The following is a 25531-nucleotide window of genomic DNA, read 5'->3' as shown; positions in this document are numbered from 1 at the left end:
TTACACACACTACAGTACAGGTAATTCCTTCATGTTTTATTTGAATTCCATAATTAAAAATCATTTGCAAAATAATTTTTATTTGTATTGACACAATACAGTATACTTGAGCGAACATCTCCAGTAAACCTTTATATACAGTCTCTCAAGCAGATCATAATACTGTACTGTACATGTACAGTACTTGTAATGTGATGTACTGTACTGTACTGTCAGTATACATGCACTGTAATATGCAGGGAATGGTGGGAAGTTTCTTAAAACACAAATACAGTATTCTTCAAATTCCTAGTCTGTATAGGATATGTATAAATATGAAGGCTGTTCAAAGTTTTTGTTCATTATTTATTTTTACTATGAATATGAAGAGATGATTTAGGTGTAACTTTAAACAGATTGTTAATGAATATAATAGAACAGGGTTATACATTACTCTGGCCTAGAGAAAACCTCCAGCAATGACAGGGTGCATAACATACAGTACACATGTCAATAATTTCAAAAATTCTACTTTCAATACTGTACAGTAATAAACAGAATTTGAGACAATCCACAGTGAATATACAAAGATATATTTCTTACACAGTAAATACTAAATAAAATTGTACGGTTAATCCTAAAACACTCTGGCTACTCAACAAAAACAATTCAACAACATTGTCGAAAAGTTCAAAATAATGCCTAAGGTTTTCTAAAATAATTCTTCATACAAACTACAACACAAAATAAAATTTACAAATTTTACTCACACTAACAATTAATCCACTCAGCAAATGAAAAACTTGAGATATCCAGATGATAAATGGAAATAAGGAATGAAAAATATGGTAGTACTGTACTGTACTGTACATTAAAATTTTGTTGACCTGTGACTGGAGTGTCAACTTGGATGGTTTGGGAAATTTTTTTTTTATATATTGTATATGACTAAAACATCAGCTATTAACTGTATGTGTGTGTGTGTGTGCATGCATGGGCATACTGTACTGTGTAGGCATATGTCCATGCATACATACTGTACAGTACACGACTGTTACACATAAACAACTCCTCTCTCTCTTTAACTGTTACTTTCATTTTCTATCTTCCTTCCTTAACATCACTGGAATACATTAGTTAAAGAGTACGCTGCGTGAAGGCTTCATGCCTGTGTGTCCAGATCTTTATTTGTTTGTAAAATACTAACTGATGTTTAAGAAATTAGACTAGTGGTTTTTCTCACTCATCTCACAATACAAGTCTAACTACAGTACTGTACAATCAACAACAATAACTGTTCTGCACCCTTGGGGTCTGATGGCCTTCACAACGACCACCGACTGAGGCCATGTTCATTTGGTAAGGCTGGTACTTCTAATTGTGTCATACATTGTGTACCGTAACCAATGTGATGTATTCTGTATAGTTAATACAGATAAACAAAAAAGAATACATAACTCATAAGTGTTGTTCAAAATTCTTGGTCCGGTGTGTCATATTGTACAACACCGTAAAGGAGCAGTAATTTTTGTTGTTGACTGTACAGTAGTGTGTTCCTGTGTATCTACAATATCCTCCAAGCATCTAATATACTATAGGAATAGCCATGTGTCTGTCTGTTCTGGGCAGCCGAAATGGCACAATCGTTTTTCATCAAACTTGGTGGAAAAATCACAAAAAATTTGTAGAGTGGTACAAACCTGTTCCCATGTCGATGGTTTCTTTAGGAAGGAATTAATTAACCATTTTATTTACGCTGGAAAACGATGCAAGTCTACGGACTTGGCGCACCCTCATTCGCTGTACGCTGTCACGAGCATTCAAACTTTCACCGGGCACGAAGGGCCTGCGATCACTTGTCTCTACTATTAGAGTACCCAAGTTCTTTGTTCTTTCTTTTTTCTTTTCCATCCTGTTTTATTTACTTGACCACTTCAGTTAAATTTCTTGAACACAACCAAACTTATACCAGTAAGTTGTTAATAAAGGATTATGTTCACTAAGGAGTATTTAAGTTTAATACTGTACCGTACTGTACTTCCAATAACAAACCCAGGGATAAAATACATAAATTCATATTTACTAAAATACAAAACCTTAATGTACTAGTTGTGCCTTACTGGGGTGGATGGTAAAACTTATAGTTACTGCAGTATGAGCAACCTAATGAGTTATCACATGACCTTTTTGAGGCAGAGGGGACATGACTGTAGAACATAATCACACGAGGCTGCAAATCACCCAAACACGAGACACCTCGGTTAATTTCACCTGACGATTAAACACCCTAACACTACCTGGAGGTGTTAAGTTAGGTTAGCATCAGTGTATAATCATAAAGTGATATAATTTAGGAGTGTCTCATCTTCAATTATTCTGAGGCTGTTGTAAAGAGTAAATAACAAAGTGCAAAGTGAGTCTGTGTTCCCTTGATTCCTGCCAACCTTCTCTATGCCAGAAAAAACCTACGTGAGAGAGAGAGATACATTGCTCAACCTACAGTGCTGTAATCCACATCACAGTTCATTTAAACAGACCAAAATTCACATTCTGTTTCCTGGTCACTTGAACTAAAATCAGAGTTATGCTTCAAACACCCATGTACATTTATTTAAGTCTTCCTAAGGTGTAAATAAAGATGCCTACAGGATTTCATAGCTCTATGATGGATACCTTTTTAGGTACTATAATCTTGCTATCGGCCTTGGGTCGTATGGAGGTGTGAATGAAGTGATATATGTACAGTATCACCTCAGTAACCCCCCAGTTTTCTATAGGGAAAAAGAGGGGAGGGGCATAAAAATAAAAATCATACCCTCCTAAATGCAATTCCACAATACCAAAGCACAACATATGAGACATGCAGATTAAGAAATTGATGTATATATTTGTTTGTGTAGCTGCACTGTTATATAGCTGATGTACCATGTGAACTAGTGTGATGATTTTACAGAATATCTTTCCGAATTAAAAAATTTCCTGAACAATGATTAACAAGTAATTTACACATGGTTCATAATGTGTGAGACAACAGCGGTTATTTTGCCCCCCATGACTTCAGAATCACAAAAAAAAAGATTCATGAAATTCCCTGAAAAAAAGAATACACTGTAATTCCTATTATTTTAACTGGAAGTGAAATGTTCAGATTCAATGTAATGTTTGTATAGTATTGTACAGTAACTAAGTTGAGGTACAGTCCAAATCTTAAACAACTGGAAACTCTTTGACTGTTAGTGTTAAATAAAACCAAATATAATACCTGTAATAATAAAAAAAAAAATTAATATTCAAAGACTGATGATGGTTTACTAACTAGACACAGTAGGAATGTTGGTGCACTAGTCTAGCTATTCAGCTCCCAGTCAAGAAGGAAATATGGTTCTAAACTTACTGCAGCAGCATTTTACCTGTGCACTGTGTATCTGTACTGTACTGTACAGTACTATCACAGCTGAGTCCTCTTTAAGAACCTCTTTATCCTTTAAGTTAGGAACTGTTCAGTGAACTGAGTCATGTCAGGTGAGTTAAATGATGTGATCTGTCAATGAAAAGCAATATCTGCTTCACAAGTAACCTTGATGACCTTCCCAAAAAAGTCCTCAACATACTGCTTAGCGTCATCCTCCTCTGCAAACAAAGAAGGATTATATCTATTAGATCAAATATACTGTACCTGTGCCCCAGTGCATAAATATGTAAACCACAAAACAAATTTATTTTGCCATATTAAAAGTGACACTATACAGGTTTCTCCCTATTTATGATCATCCATTTTACATTATTCTGTGTTAGCGGTAATTAGGTTTTAACATTTACGATCAATTTACGTTTGGCAAAATCCATCTTAATGAGCAAAATATTTGCCTAATTTGAACAAATTTCATATTGCATACATCAAAAATGAAGAAAAATTTCTGATAAACAATAAAATTGATACATGGCATATTAGAATATACAATAGCATGTATTTTATGTAAAAAAAAGCTCCTTCCACACTCAAACTATCCACTGGGAAATACAACCCATTTCAGCCAGACAGCCAACCAGCTGACTCACAGACGTGTGGCTGCTGCACTGTACTGTGTGTATGCCATAACGTAACATCAGGGGAAGGAGAGCACAGCAACACAGTTATACCTCCACACATGTTCACTTAACCCATGATCTTCATTTTTCTTATTTTATAATTTTTTATATTTTCTTTATTTCTAAGCCACATCATTTATATAGAGTAGCTTAAGTGTTAATGACGTCCCTTTTTCACAAATTCGTTCATTTTCACAAGCGTAGAAATTTCAAAACTTCTTTTTATTTTTTCTTAAACAAGAATTTACAAATGAAAAACATTGTAACTGGGGAACACTCATGAAAATGCACAGATTTGCAGAAAAAATGTACTTCTAAGATAAATTTGCGATGTCAGCCTGAACCTTTGAAAATGGCTAGCAAGCGTCCTGGTGACTCTCCCACCTCTGGGATAGTTGAGTCTTCGAGGAAGACCGTGTCTCTGGAGACAAAGTTCGGCATTATTTAGCGGCAAGTTTTGTTATTATTTTTGTGGCGAGTTGTTTAATATTTTTGTATTTATTTAATTAGCGTAGGATCATTTCTTGTGTGTTACATGTCTGAGTTGTACAGGCCAAGAATGAATCCCATTGAAACCCATATTAAAAGGAGCCCGATTTACATTACAGTATTTTGATTTACGTTAAGGTTTTCAGGAACGCAACGGTACAAACAATATCACACTATAGAAAGTTTATAATAAATTTACAGTAGTATTTCATAGATGAAATATATAGGTTAGTATATCAAGGCAGTTATTTAGTATACAGGTGCTCCTCTACTTAGGAACAAGTTACGTTCCTGAGGCTTGTTTGTAAGTCCAACTTTACTCCTGTAGATACCAAACATATTGTCAAAAATGAAAAGATTATGGATATTTAGTACAGTGGTCCCTCGATTAACGAACTTTTGGTTAACGAATTAGCTGCCATAAGGATATTCAATTCGGTTAACGAACAAAACTTCGATTAACGAAATCGTTACGACAAACACGTTTTGTTGTGAGCATCAGCTGATCGGCTAGTCCGCCAATACAGTAATCGGTTCTATGTTTACATTCATTTCCAGTGGAGTAAATATCAAGAAGGTTGTGCTCTTTAATATATTTGCATTTTTTATATTAAAATTATTATTAATTTTAAAATTTAGTTAACATATTGATAATATATGCAGTACAGGGAACTAGTTTTTTGTGCGTCCATCAGCCACTTGACTCACCTGCCAAAGCATCAGTTTAACTTTGTTTACAGAGGAGGAAACATTATGTTTGTTGCTCTCTTGAATACAGAGTATTTTTATGTTTTTACATTCAAATTACAGTATTGGTCATTCTGAAATTTAGTTAACATACTGATAATATATAGCACAGTGCAGTGTTGATTTAAATAAAATAATCTGTAATTACAGCTAGTGAACTTAAAATTTTATTGGTAAAATTACTGCATCAAGCATGGGTTCAAAGAAAGGTGATTTCTCCTCCATCCCCATTTCCTTCTCCACCCCCCATTTCTAATTCCCATCATCATCATCATCATCAACCAGCAACATTCTACATACACACCTCAAAGTAAGTTTACTTTACTGCATTTTGTTTATACTTTGTATGTTCTTTTCTGTGAGCTGGAACCAATTACCCAATATCCCATTGAAATAATGGATTCGGTTAACAAAATTTTCGGTTAACGAACGACTCTGTGGAATGAATTGTGTTCGTTAACCGAGGGACCACTGTACAGCTATACCCTTTAATACAGCCTTAAAACCTGACTCACTCTTCTCCTCTTAGGTAATGTTTGTTCTATCTGGAAATGTCTTCAAAATAATCCAGTCTCATCCACATTAAACACCTGTTCTGGCAGGTAACCCCCCTCAGTGATGATGTTTGTATCTCTGAAAGTTTGTAAGTTGAACATTCTTAAGTAGAGGAGCACCTACTATAGAATAATTATTTGAGGTAGCAACATTATCTTGGCTGACTGCTGCTCCCAGACAGTTATTTGAAGCAACAATATCTTGGCTTACCTCTACCAAGTTCCTGCTGCAGAAAATTGTGAGACATCTTCCTGGCAAGTGATTTGAAAAGGTCCTTCCCAGTGATGTTGTTGTTCTTGTAGTGTGGCATGAGGTACTTAACTATCCAATCAGCTATTTTCTTCTTGTCCATCGGTGACGGCACTTCCCTCGCACTTGACACCGGTAATGAATTTATACAGCGTTTGTTTTCTGAAGCAAATTTTGATGAAGACAAGTTAGATGATTTCTCAGTGTCCCTCAAGTTTTGTACCGTATTGGATATATCAGTTATTTTATGTTTTTCTGGTGTCATATCTGATCTGTTAAGGTTCGCTGCATAATCACTAACTAAATCATTTAATTTACTTTTTGACCGTGATTCTCTTCTTTCTTTACTGCCACTCATTCTCTCCTTGTGGTCCTGGACCCTTCTTGGGCTGGTCAATTTCTCTGAATTCCTCTCAAATTTTTCCGACTCCTTCACTGAACTTTTCAAGTCCTTATGAAACTTCTCTGAATCTCGTGTGGATTTCTCCGAGTGTCTTCGAGATCTCTCCGAATCTCTCCTAGACTTTTCTGATCTCCTTGAAGATTTATCTGAATCCCTATGAAATTTCTCTGAATCTCTGGAGCACTTCTCGGAATCCCTACGAGGTTTTTCTGAATCCTTCTTACTTTTCCCTGACTCCCTAGATGTCTTCTGTGACTCTTTCCTTGACTTACTGCTACTTGAACTCACTTCACTCTCATATGCATCAAGAGTCTTACTGGTATATCTCTCCTCCAGGTGTCTCTCTCTCTCTCCACCTAGGTTACTATCATCACTACTCTGGTTTTGTTTATTGTCATCTTTGTGCAAACTCATGTTTTTAAAATCAATTCCAATTTCCCTTCTTTTGTCTCTTTCATTATTTTCCTTTAAGCCTTCTTCTGATCTGTGTCTTTCTTTGCCTTGTCTGTCAGAAGCCCCTCTCACATTATCTTTATCTTCCCTGCTACAGATATATCTATTATTATCTGTGCCACTAGATTCATTGTCACAATCCTCATTATAATGTTTGTGTTTTGCCTTTATACTATTCTTATTATCAAAGTTGTTATCATCGTGTCTGATGTGATTATTCTCCCTTTCTTCTAAAACACTTTTGTTATATTTGTTTTCTAAAGACTTGGAATGTTTATCATTATGTTGAGTCTCTATACAGTTCTGCTCAGCGTCATGAGTGGAAGACTTCCTACGTTTGCTCCGAGGTTCCACGTCGTCACTATCACATGCCTCACCAAACAAATCAATTACTGTTAATCTCTTATTTCCTCTGGGCTTCTTAGTTTTTATTTCATGCCTTTTCCTATGAGATGTTTCCTCCATGAGTATATCATCTTGTACATCCAGAGTCACAACTTCAGTTTTAGTGTTGTGGGGTCCAGCTTCTGAGTGCAGGCTGTCATCAGAAGACACAGTGGAAGGTCGAGGATTATCCCTACTGTCTGCTTTTTGTGTCTCATCTTTACTTTCCTTCTCTTCGTTAGATATATTCCCACTATTGATTTTCACTGATGAATAAAGTGTATTCTGTTCTTCTTTGGTCAGGGAAACATCCATTGGCTGGTCAGTGAAATAATCCGTGATGCTGTTGTCTTCTAAATCATTTGATCCCTTTTGATAATTTTCTTCACAGTTAAATTCTACATCTGGGAGTTCATCATCATCATCATCATCATTACAAACATTCTTCATCTCATATTCATCAAGAGTTTTATCACCAGTATCATGTTTCTTACTAAATCTATTAAAGTTCTTCTCTTTTTTACCACAACCATCTTCACCACTCTCCTCTTCCTCATCATCATCACACTCAAGGTCAGATAAAGAGACTTCTTCCACACCAAATTCTTGGTTTTCATGAGGATCATAATTGCTTTCACCATCTGACATATTCTCATCTTTAAAACCTTCACCTTCTTGGCCAAGGTTACTGCCCTTCTCTTCATCTTCTTTGTCTCCATTAACTTTTTCCTCATCACCAGATTCACTTTCTGACAGTTGATGATCACCTTTACTTTTATCCTTGACATTCTCAATTTTTTTAAAATATGAAGTCAATGAAGTCTGGTGGGTCGGTGACCTCTTCATAGCAAAGCCACGTCTGGAGCTTAGACTGGGAGTTTCTTTCTTTTTGACGACACGTGAATCTTTGTTTCGGTTCTTGATGTCACTTTCAATCTGCTTGGCTAACTGACCAAGGCTCTGCTTTGGCTCGTGCTCAGCTAGTTCAGGCCGTAACGTCATTGCAGTTGTGTCTTTTCTGACGGCCATCATCTGAAACACATCATTTTAAACTCAAAGAACATTTATTCCAACAGTGAACACATTGTAATGATTGAGTATAGTACTATATAACACTAATTCATCAGTTAACTATAATACTTTAAAGTGAAGGTACAGATATATAAAATATAATACAGTATAATATAGTAATAGCTATTAATCACAAAAACAGCTAAAAGACAACAAAAGCAGAGTTGTTCTTTATTAGGAAAATTTCATATGTAAGAAATTCTTATTTTATTAGAAGCAAGTAGAGTACAATTAGACTTAAACCTGAGAGAACATGGAAAAGGTGGACAAACTAATACTCCTTGGAGCATACTGATCAGAATGAATTAACAAATGAAGACATAATGAGAAAACACGAACAAGAAACAAAAAAACTAGACAAACAGAACCAATATATGTCTGTACTTTGTGTTGTAAGGAAGACTGAAGACACTAATACAGCAAGACACACACACACACACACACAACTACGCTGGGGAGGGAGAAGTAATCAAGGGGCGTTAGGGATTTTTTGCTGTTTACATTGATAAAAATAAATAAGCAAATAGTTATGATCATTGGCATAAGAGTAACCACTAAAGAGAGGAGTAAGATAACCAATCAATACTCTACATCATCCTCTATAAAGACCACAGGGAGCGAGACTTAACAAAAAACAGCATAACATTGAGTAGTGACTGACCAGTGACATCATTCCCTTGCGATACATCATAATGACGTTGGTGGAGGTGAAGATGCTGTACTCCAGCTTCACCGCCACGTCCTCGATGTCTGACTCCTTCAACGTAGTAAGAACAGGACCAAAGTCACGGCACGCCTCGTAGTTTTTCGAAAGGGCTTGAGACACCAGTTGTAAGTAACTCTCTCGTGACTGGAATGTTTATTACGGTCACTTGGTTAAGGAGTTCGCGATAAGTATATGGCAAACCGGTAAGAAGTAAATGTCATACTGAAGATAAAAATTTAAATGGACTACAACGATGATGATGAATGATGGAGAGATGAGATATTTAGTTACAGACATCAAAATCATCAGAGAATTTTCCTTACTATATACTATATATATATCTGTTATTCAACTTATATTCTTACCCATATATAGGAAGGAAAACTTATCAATTAGATCACTTCAACTCACGTCAATTTACTGATGACTTGATTAACTTTTCCTACACATCCTGACTTACTGTGAAATGTGATTGATGTCTTACTTAGACAGTTCACATTTCTGTTTTTTTCAGAGCAACAGCTAAACCAAAATACAGCAAATAAGAGTCACAAATATGATCAACACAGACTGGAGCTTTGATAACCTACAAAATGAAATAAATAATTATTGCCTATTAACTGCTACAGTCTGCTCTACAGCATCCACTATTAAATATGGTGACATTCTCCCCAAAAATTAATGCTTGAGTACTTTGACATGCCACGAACTAAGCTTTAGTATTCTATAAAACTAATCCACTACATGAGATCCGGCCAATATCAATTCACTCTATCCATTTATTTATCTATCACTCTGCCTAACCATTCCTTCTTCTATGCAACAGCCTCAGCTCATAACCATCACTTCAACAAAACACCACAATATCTTCACCCCCATAACACTTACAGCAACATTAAGTCCTGTGATCTTTGAAGTAAATTCTACATTTGTGAGTTTCGATCTCTTAGCTCGATCCTGCTCCTCTTTCTCCTGCTTTTCCTTCTCTTTTTGTTCCTTTTGTTGTTTTACATATGAAGATGACTTGGACGCAACTTTACCACGACGTAGCTCAAACTGTTCCTTTATCAAGGAAGTACGTTCTTTCTTTTCTAATTGTCGTGCCTCCCAGACTAAATCATCCTCACCACCCTTATATTCATCGTCTTCTCTGAAATAATAGAAATTAGGAAAATTAATCTGTGTTTATACATTAAATATATACAGGTATTCTTTATATCAGAACCTGTAATGTACACAGATAAATTAATGTACAGCATTTCCTCTACTTTTGAACTTTCATACATACAAAGTGTAGTGCAGTGTATTGTACTGTAAAACAGGTTTTAATATCTTAATTTAGCTTCATATGATCAATACAATACCCAAAGTTCCCTCTCAATGATACATCAGTCTTACCTCTTTGCACCCCTTCTTCCTCCACCATATAGATCTGGGTCTTCAGGACCATCTTCAAAGGCTGCAACTGGTCTGAACCTGTACACAGATTTGCTTATAATAGCTGCATTCCACTCTTGTATCTGCTTATCAACATACCGAGGATTGGTGCAGTAGTCACATCTCTTCTTACAGTCAGGTTTATTATCTCCAAAGTATTTGGTAAATGAATGATGCCGACAGCTGTCAAAATAAACAAGGCAGAAGATTTTGATGGATGAAGAGCATAATGCACACAGCTACAGTATGTATTACGAAAAGATGGATATAATATAACTGAAGGAAGAAAGTCTGGCAGAAACAGCAAAGTCAAACGATTGTTAAATTATAATGGTGTTACTTGTATACGTATTATACTGTACTAAACTGTACTGTACTGTAATTCCCTTTCCCTACCACTTATGTTCACTACTGCCTGATCAGGAACTAAACCAGTGCAGGAGAGTAAGTGTACATTAAAAGGTCTAATTTAGGCTCGACTATGATTGATCCTATGACCAGGCAGAGTTGATATGCTATTGTGCACAGTTTTTTGTCTGCTGTCTCTTACAAAAGTTGTCTCCCATATTATAAGAATATTAGGCAGGCACTGTATTCATGTGTCCCCATCTGTCAAAGTTTAACTCAGTTATGTCCACTACACATTTGTTACATATATACTGTATTGTATTGAGTTATAAACATACGTGAAGTAAAAAGGAAGAATAAAAAGAGGTGACAAATGAGAGGATAAAGAGGGAATATAGAAGCATGAAGAGAAGAGGACATGTACAGGAGAAGCTAACAAAGAAACCAAGAAATGATAGAAGTAGGAGGTAAACAAGGTAGACAGACACAGTGACAAAGATGCTTGGAGAGCTACAGTAGGCACAGGTGAGATGGGAGTCTGTTATATGGCCCCATTGGAAATAAACTGAATGAAGTAAAGAGAAAAAAAGTAACTATGACAAATAAATCATATCATAAATTATAATCTAAGAACCACCATCCAACATTGCTCTCCCTCTCATCACACAACACGCCATCTTAAAAAAAAATCAAATAAATTCATCTCATAAACTGGTGATCAACTGTTCCAAATCCTCAAATATCTCTCAATGTGATTAATAATATAATAATATTTTGAATAATGATGACTCAAATGTTATAACATTATGTTCAGTTGAAAAGCACCTACAATGTTCCTCTTAGTACCTCTTGACAGTTTATATACACACACTTTAGGGTCAAAATATACCGTGGTTACAAGGCCTACATACTCACCACACACACACCAACATGCACATCTCCACAAACACTTCTTTCCCTACACAACAACATATGAAACATATCTCTAAACTACACAACTCAAAAATACACTTCAACTTACATGGGGACCTCACAGTACTTGACAACTTGCTCAAAGCTTTTAATGGCCATCTTTGCTTGGTCCTCTTTGTGTGGTTTGCCCATAGCTTTAGCCTTTGATACATCCTTTAAACATTAATAGAGTGTTATAGTCACAATCAATACTCTCATTAAAGTTAAGACTATTTATCTATCAATCTCTCTCTCTATTATATAATTTTTATTCTGATTCCTCTTGTCTGGGATGGATCAAGAGGTACAGCATCCTGTGGGGTGAACAAGTGTACTGTAGACAGCAACAAGAGAGGCTAAGAGAACTAGTACAAATTCCCATCAATACTTATTCTTGACCTTGGAATTAAAAGCAAAAGTGATTCATGCAGCACCTCCTTCAAATTACTCTGAACATCCATCTCCATTTTATGAAAGGGTTCTGTTCCTGAAAACCTTTTCAAAATTGATTTTCCACAAATTGGAGAAAAATTTTCCCATAAACTTCCATTATAAAAGCTGAGATACATTCCTATGAAAAAAGAACATCCCAAAACATCTTAATACAGTATGCCACAAAACATTCTTTTCATGAAAATTTCTGGTAAACACAAAGATTAAACACCACTACTAAATATAAGAGTGAAATACTGTACATGCAGTACAGTACTGTACAGTAATAATTTTATACCTGTACCGTTGAGAAACTGCATGAGATTTGAAACGAGAACAGTATAACACAATCCTAAAAAGGTTGTTCACACACTTAGACAGTCAATTCTTCCCTCGTGACTGTTCAAAAGTGAGATGCTTCTCCATTTGGTGGACTGTCACCCCGTTTGGTCCCCAAGATATGCTAGAGACTATCAGTTGATTAAAAACGTCCAAATAAGGGCTACTAGACTGGTGCCTACACTATGGCACCCAAGTTACCCAGAAAGATTAGAACACCTGCAACTGCCGAGCTTATATTATAGGTGGCAAAGGATGACTTAATTGAAGTCTATAAACATCCTCGGAGGACATTACTCAGTCGAATGTCCACATCTAGAGCTGATGGATGCCCATCCCACTAGAGGTCACAGGTTAAGTTGGAGAAGCCACAAGTTCAAAAAATTGTCAGGGTAAACTATTTCAGAGTGAAGGTTGTGAACCCTTGGAACAATCTGCCAGAGTGTTGTGACGGCACCGAGTGTGAGCTCTTTCAAGACCAGACTTGACCAACAATGGAGCAGGTACATATGTTGTACAGTATATTCTAAAACCAGTGCATGCCCAATACTTGCCAACAGTGCATAACAGAGACATAACTGAGGCTCAAGCGGCTAAGAAGCCAATTGGTGGTGAAGAGGATAAAGTATAAAGTGCCAATATATTACTGTAGTAATTCACTGATTCCATTCTATAACTGGATATACTGTACATTCTCTACAAAAACAATCCCACGCTTGACCCCTGATGAGTTATTGCTTAACACTCGCCCTCTCTCATTGTTGCCAACAATACCCACACTTCACCTCCAAACTGTTGTTCACTTCTAAATTTCTCACTTTCTCTTATAACTCTACACCTTTACTGTACTGTACAAAATAAATTTATGAAATTTAAGATTACTAAATAATTTACTTTGCTTTAATTTGCCACATATTACAAGAGAGTTAATGAGAAGAAATTGGACAATCAGGCAACTGGCTGAGTAACTGTGGTAGAGAGGAGTCTACTTGTCCCCAGGGAGTAAGTTACTGTACAGGTACCGTATATGGTGATCACAGGGGTGTACAGGAGAGTGATGGCCCACTGAAAGTTGTTTGTAGATGTAATAACATTGTGACTGTTAGAGAAGACTGAATTAAGTTAAAGATATAAGAATATTGGTGGTAACAAAAAATTATTTAAGCTTATTTTCATAATTATCACCAAGAAAAAATTACAAAGACGGCAAAAATTTTCAATTGTAAATCAAATCATGGGACATATCAGTAATTTATTTTTATTTTTTGTAACTTCAGATCTTCATACATTTCCCATAAATTCTTAAGCAATTAGCCAACCAAACTCATTGTCAGCCAAACATGGAGTAGAAAAATGAGAAAATATATGACCAAGGAGAGAAACTAAATTTATTGTTTCCTAAGATTGTTCACTTGGAGGTGACTACCGTAGTATTTGTCCTGCAGTTAATATATTGAAATATATTCACTTCTGGTTAGCAATTTTTTTTTTTAATTGTTGCATCCAAGTAGTAATCACATCTATTGACTTAAACATCAATTAAATTCTGGTTCTAGCAATGAAAAGATAAATAAAATAAAAATAAAATGTTTACACCAGACAGTTGCTACACTATAAAAGCCAAGCAAGAGGATCATCTACACTATACAATCTGCCAAAAGTTGTCTTACCTGCCTTAACAGGAACATTATAGCGTCCCTCTCTTTCTTACTGTAATATATTCTACACCTTGATGGTTTATCATCACGCCCAGCTCGCCCGGACTCTTGGTAGTATCCTGCCATGGACTGAGGGACACCCCAGTGCGCTACAAACCTGTCATCACATCAAACAAAACTGACAATGTAAAATAATCTTCAAAGTGAATATCTCCTTCATCATCCTAATCATACATCACAATTTACAATATTCTCAATAACTATTTATATCTTTCTGATTAATGGAGAAAATATGTCTTTCTGATTATTTACCTCAGTCAGTACATCTTACTAACCTGACTGAAGCTTTGTCAACTCCCATACCAAAGGAAACAGTGGCAGTAATGACTGGCAATATTCCATCCATCCAGTCCTCTTGTACCTGGGACCGCTCTTTACCCTTCAGCCCTATATTAAACATCAGACAAACTAAATGAAAACCCACACAACTTGATGTAATATGTCTACAATAGTCAGTTCACTCTAAGTTTCTGACATTAGTGGTTTCCATACTCACTAAATATCACCAAACAATAAATTCACAAGTTTCATAGTTAGTGTTAACGCACCTGCATGATACGCCTTGGTAGGAATACCTTTCTTGGACAGCTGAGCAGCTAACTCTGCTGTAGCAGCTCTTGTCCGACAATAAATAATCCCACACCCAGACTTTGCCTGCAGAGTTAATAGAGAAGAAAATACTAATCTTTTATTCTAAAACAAAACATGACAATTAAAACAATGAAAGTGTTGTCACCATTAGTTTGAAAGAAGCTGTACCCTGAGGACAAGTCATGAAAAAGAATAGTAAAATCTTTATATTTCTCCAATGTTGAAAATAACAGGAAAATATGTGAAAGATAAATATCTCAGGCTCTCAACTGGCTCAGCCATGTTAATGTTATGATTTTTAATCGACTCTATATCTGTGTTCTTCTGGCTAAATAAACTGTTTCAATATCAATATCTGTTTCAATAAATATGTTCTAAGAAGTATGCAGTACAGTGCTGAACCTTTACTAATAAATTTTATATGAATAAATGACCATCTAATAATTAATATAACTGTGTACGTAATGCCTTAACATCCACTAAACATTAAGGGTACAGCTGGTTCAATTTCATTTAGTAATAATCAGACGAACACTTTACAAAACAACTGAACTTCTGTACTATCCACAGAATAAGACGTTATGTTAGTTTGAGAAATTTCTCTAGAAGTTGGCCCTCTCACATGACACAATCAGTAACCAATCCCTTGACATAAACTGTATAATGTTCTGAAAACTGTAACTAAGGCTGCCCTGTACATAACAGTTTATTGTAAGAACATATATACTTACTGTTCTACCTTCTTCCCAACCATCTCCCAGTGATGCAACAACAAAGGTCTTCAACTCCTCAAATGCGTCACTCAGGGCTTCCTTGAATCGTATGTCGTAAAACAAATTTGGGCGGAAACACGAAACCTTGAACTTTGCGACCGGCTTATTGAGTTTCAACTGAAGATATATGTCGTCAACAACCTGCAGATTTGGTTACTATGTAAGTTACTAAAATTATTAAGGTATAATGTATCCTGCACTAACTGGTGAGTTGTGAAGTGTATTACAAATTAAAACAACCATGTTCAATCCCAATCTCAAATCAGTCATTCTTTCTGTAAGTACAATGACACAAAAACCTAAAGTCCCTCTGATAATTTCTCCAATCAAATAATGCAATTTCATTCAGTTAGTTAATATGTCACCTGACTACAGTTGATAGTATGTTACATCACACTAACTGAACTGTTTTGTTTGCTTAAAGCATCTTTGGCTTTGAGAGGTTAGAGGAACCATGAATATATAATTAACACAAACAATTCACAACCTTTTCAACCAATAACACATATGGTATGTAAAAAATATATAGAACTCAGTTTATTCTTTTAATGGAAATAATATAACTACTACTGTACAGCAAGACTTAAGTAATGAGATATTTGTTGTTTCTTTTAAAATCTTAAGAAAACAATAAGCTCTTCAAGGATGCTCCTCACCACAACTACATTATTTGTCTAAACTTAAATAATTTTCTATACATGTGCAGGTTTCTCATAATCCTACAGAATAAAACAAAACTGCAGCACTATGTAAATAATGTCATTTTCTTAAGGCTCCATATTATATCATATATAGCTTGGGTTTTGTCTAAGAATATCCTCACTTTCAGTTGAAGTTTACTTTAAGAATGTCACTTAATGCTATCCAAACTGTTAGAGTATTGAAACTGGAGTCTCAGGGAGTCACTAACAGGACAATGATTTAGTTTCAAGAGGATGGATTGATTGATTGATTGATTGATTGGGCAAGAACTTTCAAGAGGAACACATTCCCTATGGACCACTGATAACACTGACACCAAACCTAAATAAATTACACATTGTCATGACTTCAACATTTTCTCAGATGGGGTTAAGCGAGAGGTGAAAGCAGGAGTAGGACAGTGGAGCAAACTTGGTCAATAGGAACAGAAACAGAGGATACACATGGGAGTACCAAAGAAGGAGGAGGAGGGAGGGGGGCAATCCACTCCCCTTTGAGCTATAAAACATATACGATCATCAGCAACTCAAGAAGTCTTACAAGTTGGACATTTTAGAACTTGTTAGAGAAAGATGTTACAAATAGATGTTTTAATTTATGCATTAAGCTTACAGACCTGCAAGGTGCTGGTGAACAGACAATGGTGTATTAAAAGAGTTTCAAATGATAGTGTTGCATAGTTATTGAAAAAAAATGGTTCATAGTGATAGAGATTTGTAGTTAAGGCAAAATTGGGGGCGAGTCAGTTTGGCAACTCTGAATGCAGTGCTATCTAGGCCACGCCGGGCTACACACCACACAAGATAAAGTGAATTGCCATCATGGATCTTTATCACTATTTCATGAGAACAACTGAATGCACATTTGATAAACACAACAGAGTATGGAATTAGGCTTTTTAATACCGTAGTACAGTAAAGAGAATACAAGATATAAATATGTCACTGGAAAAGGTGCACACATATTGGAGAGAAATTATACCACCAGTTACAGTTAACAAGTCTTAAGAGATTGGAATGTTTGGGCTGCCGTGTGGACAGCTAAACCTTACACTAGTAGACCCAAAGTTACAATTTCTGCCCTGGAGAAATACAACAGCAACTGTTTTTAGACTGTAAATTGACCGCTGCAGGTTTTGCTCACCCAGTCTGCAACAACTGCAACATTAGAGAGGATATTCTCTAATTTCCAAAGGTTAAAATCATAGTTGAGCATTACTACGGGGGAAGATAAGTTGTCAGGTTTGGCTTTAATGGTGTTGAGCAGAGACAAACTCAGCCTACACGATGCTCCTCCAATCCTGAATAATTTTACCATTAAAAATCTAGATGCCTGAACCTGCTATTGGATTAATCACCAAGGAAACAGATTAGGTTTCTTTCTCTCTACCCTTGACACTTTCTCTTAAGTTTATGTAATGGAGGCTGGAGTATGTGGTCTTGTTCTGTTAGTTGTCTCCCTCCCTCCCTCCCTAACAACACATTAGAAGTATCAGAAATTATACACTTGAGAGAAACTTGTGGAGTGTCTAGAAAAGATAAAACAAGGAATACAGTACAGCAATTACATGGAGAACTGGATATAAGAGACATGGCAGACAGAGAAGGAACCATAGCTTCTTTAAGTGGTGTGAACAAAAAGATAAACAGATTAAAAATAAATATAAGATAAAAATGTTGGCTATCAGTGTACACATCAAAATCTAATGACCTGAGAACACAAAGTACCTAAAGCTTTACTTACGGCGGCCGTGGCTGTAGCAGTTAAAGCTATCCAGGGAGTTTCCGGAATCTTGCTCCTCAGGTATCCCAGACGTAGGAAATCGGGTCGAAAGTCGTGACCCCACTGACTGACACAGTGAGCCTCGTCCACCACGAAGTATGAGAGCTTCTTATACTTGTACAGTCGGTCAAGTAGACCCTGGTACAGTACACCATTATCATTATAAACACAAATAACAAGTGACTATCATTAGGTAATTTTCAGTTACAAAAAGACAATATAATCAAGAATGTATTGACAATATTTAAACTTGAAAACTCTGCTGGCTAAGGTTAGTTATTTTGGAGAAACTTTCAATTTCACATTTAAAACCTGTGTTACATATGGTCCTAAGAGATTCAGCATATCATTATCAAGCTGATATAATTTTAACGGATCGGTAAATACAGAATTAATTACACACTAAATAAGCTTAAACTGATACTGGGTCATACACTGAAGTTTGATGAATAACACACTTTGAAAAGCCTATGGGGGTTGTCAGTGAATATAGTATAGTGATGTATAGAATTATTCAATCAACAGACTAAATGAATATTCACAGTCAAGTGTATTAAAAAAAACAGAAAAAATGTGAGGATAAATAGCCTAATTATTTGGGGCATTAATAAATGAATATGCAATGAAAGTGCCATTTATTGTTGAAAATGAAACATTATATAAGTTTATGGACAGTGACGTAACTTCTGCCTGGAGGAATACAATAAGGTGTACACTATAAGAGCACAGAAACTACCAGTAGTTTCTACCTTAAATTACAAGTTACAAAATAACCATAACATAGCTTCCCTGCTCAGCCAACTAACTTCTGCTGGTGCATTAAGAAAAGTTTATTTTGTTAATGTTTAAAACCTTATGATAGGTTTATTTTTTCACATTCTGTATGTAGGATTGTGTGTGCATATAAATGAGTAAAAAAAACAAATGTGAATAAACTTACACACATCTACACAAAATTAAGAGTTGAAAAATAACCCAAACCTAACTAACATTGAGCTAGTTTACGTCTCTGTACACCCACTAAAAAATTAATCGGCACCCGAGTCATATTGTATCACGCCGTAAGGGTGCCCAATAATTTTTTGGGGGTGTACATCTCTCCAAGATAGCCGCCCCAGCTAACTCCCGGGGACGTGTAAATTTGAATTTTTTGCTCGGATCAAAATAAATATAAGCTTTCGTTAAATTAGAACGAGGTGTGAAATTAAGAAATTTTCGTATCTCAAACATTTTTAAAGCGAGGGATACCTATATGTACTTTTCATCGTATTGCAGGAAAAGATCTTGACATTGCAGCATCTGAGCTAATGTGAATTCAATTACAGGATAGTGAATGAGAACATACTGTACATCTACACAGCAACTTAAGTGACAAACAGAACATATTTAAGCAAAGTACAGTACCTTGAAAAAATTTGTTGAGGCTTGTTCTGGTGTAACGTAGAGCAGGCGTGTATTGGGAGTCATGCAGTACAGATCTGCAATCACTCTCTTACGTTCCTTGACCCTCATCTTAGAGTTGATAGTCTCCGCAGCAATATCCATCTTTTGAAGACACTCCAATTGATCCTAGAAGAGTAGAATTTATTTACCAAGATTACAAAATAGGACATACACTTATTTTGTCAACCTCAGAGGATTCAGATTTATTGAAAGACACCTAGCTATAGTCTTACTTAAATTCTAAAACATGGAAATTCTACACCAGAACTGTAGTTTTTTGGGGGGATCACCTGAAGACTAGCTTACCTTACCTAATAATTAAACACTTTAATGCTACCTGGGAGGTATGGTTAGGTTAGCATTACAGTGACTAATCATTAAGTGAGATCAGCAAAGGGGCTACTGATCTTCAAGTACAGTGACCCCTCGTTTAACGAACACCTCGGTTAACGTAATTTCGATTAACGAACTGCCTTCCATAAGGATCTTCAATTCAGTTAACGAAGTTCTTACGAACCGACCTCAACATGTTTTCGCTTGCACTGACCGGGCAACCAGCTTTAGTATCAGTCCGCCAATACATTAATCGGTTCTAGGGCTTAAATTCCTTACTATTTTTGTAAATATCAAGAAGTTTATACTATTCAATAATTTTAAAAGTTTAATATTCAATTTTTTAGTCATTTTAACAATTATTGAACATAATTGAAGGTAAAGTGACTAGTTTAATGCGCGGCATCCAGCCTCTTAACACAGCAAACAGGAGTTAGTCTCTCTCTGTTTTCACTGGAGGTAACATCCTGCTTGAGACTCTCTTCAACTAAACGCTTTTTTTCTGTGTTTCCAAGCAAATTATTGGTCATTTTGAAATATATTTTACATATTGACAATATATAATGCAGTGCAGTGTTGATTTAAAGAAAATAATCTTGAATTACACCAGACAGCTAAAATTTTATGGGTGAAATGGCACCATGGGGTGACTTCTCTTCCACCCCAATGCCTTCTCTTCGTCCTTCTCCTCCACCCCCATTCTAAATCCCATCATCATCATCATCCAGGAGCCTTCTACATACACACCTCAAAGTAAGTGAACTTTTCTACCATTTTTGTTGAATTTAGGAAATTTTCGGTGAGCTGGAACCAATTACCCAAAAACCCATTGAAACAATGGTTTCGGTTAACGAACTTTTCGGTTAACGAACGACCTTCTGGAACGGATTGAGTTCGTTAACGGAGGGGTCACTGTAACCCAAAGAAGCACATTATAAATTATAAAAAAATATCAAGCTTGACATTTAACAAATAAGAGATGCAGACACTTGACAGAGATGTGGAAATGAGAGTTTGCTAAGGTGGTGTCATCATCATTAATGTTTCATGGCCATTTCCCATGCTCATGTGGGTTATCCATGATTACTTTTGACAGTTCTCCATCTTGCACCGTCTGTCTTGTCAGGTTCTTCACCCTGATGTCATATCTTACAACCTGTCCCCAGGGTCATTCATGGTCTGCCTCTAGCTCTCATCCCTTCTACGTTTAGATTTTCGTATTTCTTGACCCAATTGGATTCCTCCATTCTCTCCACATCCCAAAAAATATCTTAGCCTACCACTATGCCAAACTTCACCAACACTCGCAATATCCAGTAAGTGAAACATTAATCAATGCGTATTGTGCATAAATCAAAGGAGGTACAGTAGGTTAAAGAGAGAAGGGAACACCAAGGAGAAAGGAGGTACTGAATGGAGTTGGACATCCAGGAGGCAGCACAACAAGAGAACATGGCATTATGTGGTTCATGGAGATGTTACAGCAGTTAGAGTGAAGTGATAGAAGAGTGTGTCTTTAACCCCAGCCACCCACCACCATAAAAGGAAGAGACTTGTAAGAATTACAAAAAAATTGTCTTATGGAACATACAAACTAAATAGGATAAATTAAACCTTGATCAAAAGTTACATAAGAAAACAATGATTGCCTGAAGATTTTACCCCCAGGATAATTCACCTGAAGAGCAACCTTTTAACTGCTATCATCGCCTTCAGATGATTTACCAAAATCGCACTATATCACTGTCTTAAGATATTTGGCACCATGAATTTAAAGCTGTGCCAAAAGTCATGCGAAGAGTGGAAAGTTGATGATTGGTAGACACTATAGCAGGGTGTCAAACATACGGAACGACACACTCTTCCATGCGGCCTGCGGCCCATTTGCTGCTCCAGCCTTACCTTGAGGAGCTAAAACTAAATAGTGAGTGTATCCCTCAGCTGAATAAAATAGTCGGCTATTTCCTAGAACAAAATACTCAATCAACATCAGTTTTTTGAACGGCAACTATCAGAGAGTAATCTTTCTCACTTTCCGACCCTGAAGTCCCTGCAAGGCACACCTGAGTTTCATGCTGATATCAACACAAAAAAGTACTGCATCAAGATTTCCAAATTAATGAATGAGTTCCAAGAAAGATTTGCTGACTTTAAAAGACTTGAGAAGAATTTTTTCATTTTTCGGGACCTATTCTCTGTTGGTGTTAATGAGGTACCAGAACATCTTCAGTTAGAATTAATTGAGCTCCAGTGTGATTCTGTGTTGAGGAACAAGTTTACGAGTGTTGATGTTGGCACATTTTATCAATATTTTGGACCAAATTATCCCAGGATTAAATGTTTTGCCTCAAAGATTATGTCAATGTTCGGAAGTACATATGTCTGTGAACAACTCTTTTCTGTGATGAACTTGAACAAGTCTCGACTTCGGTCTCAACTTACTGATGCGCTCCTTAATTCAATACTGAAGGTTGCTACAGCTCAGTCGTTAGTGCCAAACTTTGATGCACTGGTCCATACCAAGAGGTGCCAATTATCAGGAAGCAGCAGTAGCAAACAATAAGATTGACCAAGGTAAGTAAACACTTGATTTGTTTGTTTTTAAGGGTTTCGCACGAGGGCAGACTAAATCCACCTTTCCTATTTTGTCGTACTACTCACCTAAGAGGTGATTGCGAAGTGCTCATAATTATGTTACTTGGCCTGTATACTGTGTACTCATATTAAATCTGGCCTGCCTTGGCAAATGAGTTTGACACCCTTGCTCTATAGTGAGACACAAGGATGGTGGAGACTCAGAATCAACTTACTGTCATCATCTTGGAATGTTTTGGGATTATTTATGCCTGATCACCCTCCTCCTGCCCACAGTGGCCCCTCACCCACACCTACAACACCACAGTCTGGCTATAAGGGCTTCCCACCCACTTTGTCCCATAAAAACCCACTTCTGTCACCACAACAACAACCAGCAGCTGCTAGTGACATTCCACCTCACTTCACAGACTCTTAACTCACCACCCACGATGAGTACAAAATTATTAGATAATTCTTATGGCTTCTAAATTTGATATCTTCAACTTCTTAAGAAAAAAAAAATTAACTTTCATATTTCGTGCTTCATTGCGTACTGTACTGCACTATATATGAGGTACCCTCGATTTCCAAAAGCCACAGTTCATGGGTTGACCACCACTATGCTACCTGGGAGGTTAAGTTAGGTAAATATTGTTTAGATTAGGTTAGGTTAAATTTTGGTTTGGTTAAGTTCAATTAGGTTAAGTTAGGTTATTTTAGATTAAATTAGGTCTGGTCAGCCTAGGTTCAATTAGGGTAAATTGTTTTTAATCAAAATAGGTTAGATTAAGTTTGATTAGATTAGGTTAGGAAAAATTAGGTTAGGTTAGAATACAATAGTCTACATTAGGGTAGGGTAGGGTAGAATATAATAGTCTTCATTAGGGTAGGGTAGGGTAGGGTAGGTTAGGTTAGAATATAATAGTCTACATAGGGTAGGGTAGGGTAGGGTAGGGTAGGGTAGGTTAAAATATAATAGTCTTCATTAGGGTAGGGTAGGGTGGGGTAGGGTAGGGTGAGTGTAGGTAGGGTAGGGTAGGGTAGGTTAAAATATAATGTAGGGTAGGGTAGGACAGCATTAGACTCAGATTAGAGTGTTTAATCTTAACCCTTAAAGGGCTTATATGATTACTATCGTCAATAAGAATAATCCTGTGGGCGAGACAAATATGATCCCCCAATCCACCACCGGAGACAATGATCCCCCCCCCACCAATCACCTTAAATTTGTTCTGTAATGTTTGAGAACCATCTAGCTATTAATATTGAAGTGCTTTCATCTCTCCAGGCAGCAGGGAGAAGAATGTGCATATTGCTACTACTGCATTACAAAAAACAACCATAAGAATTGTGGAAAAACTATTTCAATGTTCATTACATACAATACAGTATATACGGCAGTACACAAATAAGTAAAATCAAATATAAAACTATAAATTAATAAAAAATGTATAGGGATGTATTCTGATTGGGAGATAAGAGCGAGCATACAGTGGTACACATGGTAGCAGTGTAGAGGCTCAGTGAATACTCTACTCCCCCTCAGCTGGAGGTAATTCCTGCGATATTTGATGTTACACAACTTTTCGTCACGCTGCGGATAATTTAAATGACACAAGTATGGAATTTCTTTGTGATTTCCCTATTTCTTACGGACGTTGGAAACTTTTTAGCTGGTTTCTGAAAATCGATTTTGACCAACCAAGGGATGGGCTTTTAAGGGAAGGACTGGCGACCGGCTACTGGTTAAGGTGAAATAAACCAGGGGCTAATCCTCAGGTGATCAAAAGTTACATAAAATAACTACAACAACAGGCTTACCTTAATGAGAGCAATAAGTGGTGAGATAACAACAGCCAACTGACCCTCAGCCATGACTGCAGGCAACTGGTAGCAGAGGGACTTGCCTGACCCAGTTGGCATGGACACAAACACATCTTGTTCACCTGTAACAATAACACATGTTTAGTCGCTTAATCTTTAGGTAAAATAAGCTGGGAGGTGAATCCTCAGGTAATATAAATTAAAGAGTATTGAATATAATGTTGGTAATCTTGTATTTAACAGGCACAAAATTGTAACCACCTCTGTTGACATTCGGTGAGATGGGCACATTCCAACGTACTGCCCCAGATGTAATTAATAATTCAGAAAATGAACCACACTAACCTATGTAACCTATAACCTAAATCATACACAGTCTCAAAGTTTACGTGAAGTTCAAGTTTATGTAGATTAGGTTAGGTTAGGTTAGGGTTAACATTACTCTTTATAGTCTGTTCACTATTCCGACATATTTGCTTTTATTGTCTTAAAAAAGGCATTTCCCCAATAGAAGACAATAAAAGCAAAACTAATGGTATTTTATTTTTGATCATTTGGGGAATCTTAGGAATTTAACCATTTAACCCCCCCCCCCACCCCACCCAATTAGGTTAGATTCTAGTTTCTGGGGGGTTCACTGGCTAGGGTTGGTTGGGTTGGCTAGGTTAGGTTACAATAAGTTAGGTTAGGTTGCATTGGTTAGGTTCATTTTACAAATAATCAAAGCAGCATTATCAGGGACTTGAGAGCACCCCCAGTCTTGTCCAGTGTCATGAGTTTATGCCCATTAATATATTGTATAAAAAGATTACAGTAACTTTTGTAATCCATTTATTCACATTGTATATTTCCATCTACATAAAATGGTGTTAAATAATATACGTATTAAAACCTGACCTGGAAAACTAACAATCATAAACACGACCCACTAACAGCCGCTGTACCTTTAACAACTGTCTCCACAGCTCTCTTCTGTAAGTCACTCTTAAATGAACTATGTTTAAAATATTTCGATAAATATTGTATTATCTTCTCGTTGGAGGACATAGTTCATACTGGTCACTAACACACTAATATAAACTCAACAAGCAACTATGTTACACCATTTGTCCCTTAACAACAAAACACACTCGTTGTAGTAAGAGGAATCCGGGTT

General features: G+C 36.4%; 1 protein-coding gene across 1 annotated transcript; it reads right to left on the bottom strand.

The window, feature by feature from the left end:
• Positions 1-327: 327 nt before the first annotated feature.
• On the bottom strand, positions 328-25531 carry LOC121859531 (ATP-dependent DNA helicase Q5-like). Its single transcript, XM_042356409.1, has 14 exons — positions 25320-25531; positions 24373-24497; positions 19603-19767; positions 18160-18336; positions 15673-15855; positions 14899-15004; positions 14626-14737; positions 14303-14447; positions 11932-12035; positions 10524-10745; positions 10014-10275; positions 9081-9269; positions 6070-8380; positions 328-3609 (listed from the first exon to the last, which is right to left on the bottom strand). The coding sequence occupies exons 1-14, from the start codon at positions 25420-25422 to the stop codon at positions 3524-3526; spliced, it is 4290 nt and encodes a 1429-aa protein (XP_042212343.1). The 5' UTR covers positions 25423-25531; the 3' UTR covers positions 328-3523.

Source organism: Homarus americanus, unplaced genomic scaffold, assembly GCF_018991925.1.
Source record: "Homarus americanus isolate GMGI-L3 unplaced genomic scaffold, GMGI_Hamer_2.0 scaffold7626, whole genome shotgun sequence".
NCBI classification, from domain to species: Eukaryota; Metazoa; Arthropoda; class Malacostraca; order Decapoda; family Nephropidae; genus Homarus; species Homarus americanus.
This window is presented reverse-complemented; position numbering and strand designations above follow the sequence as displayed.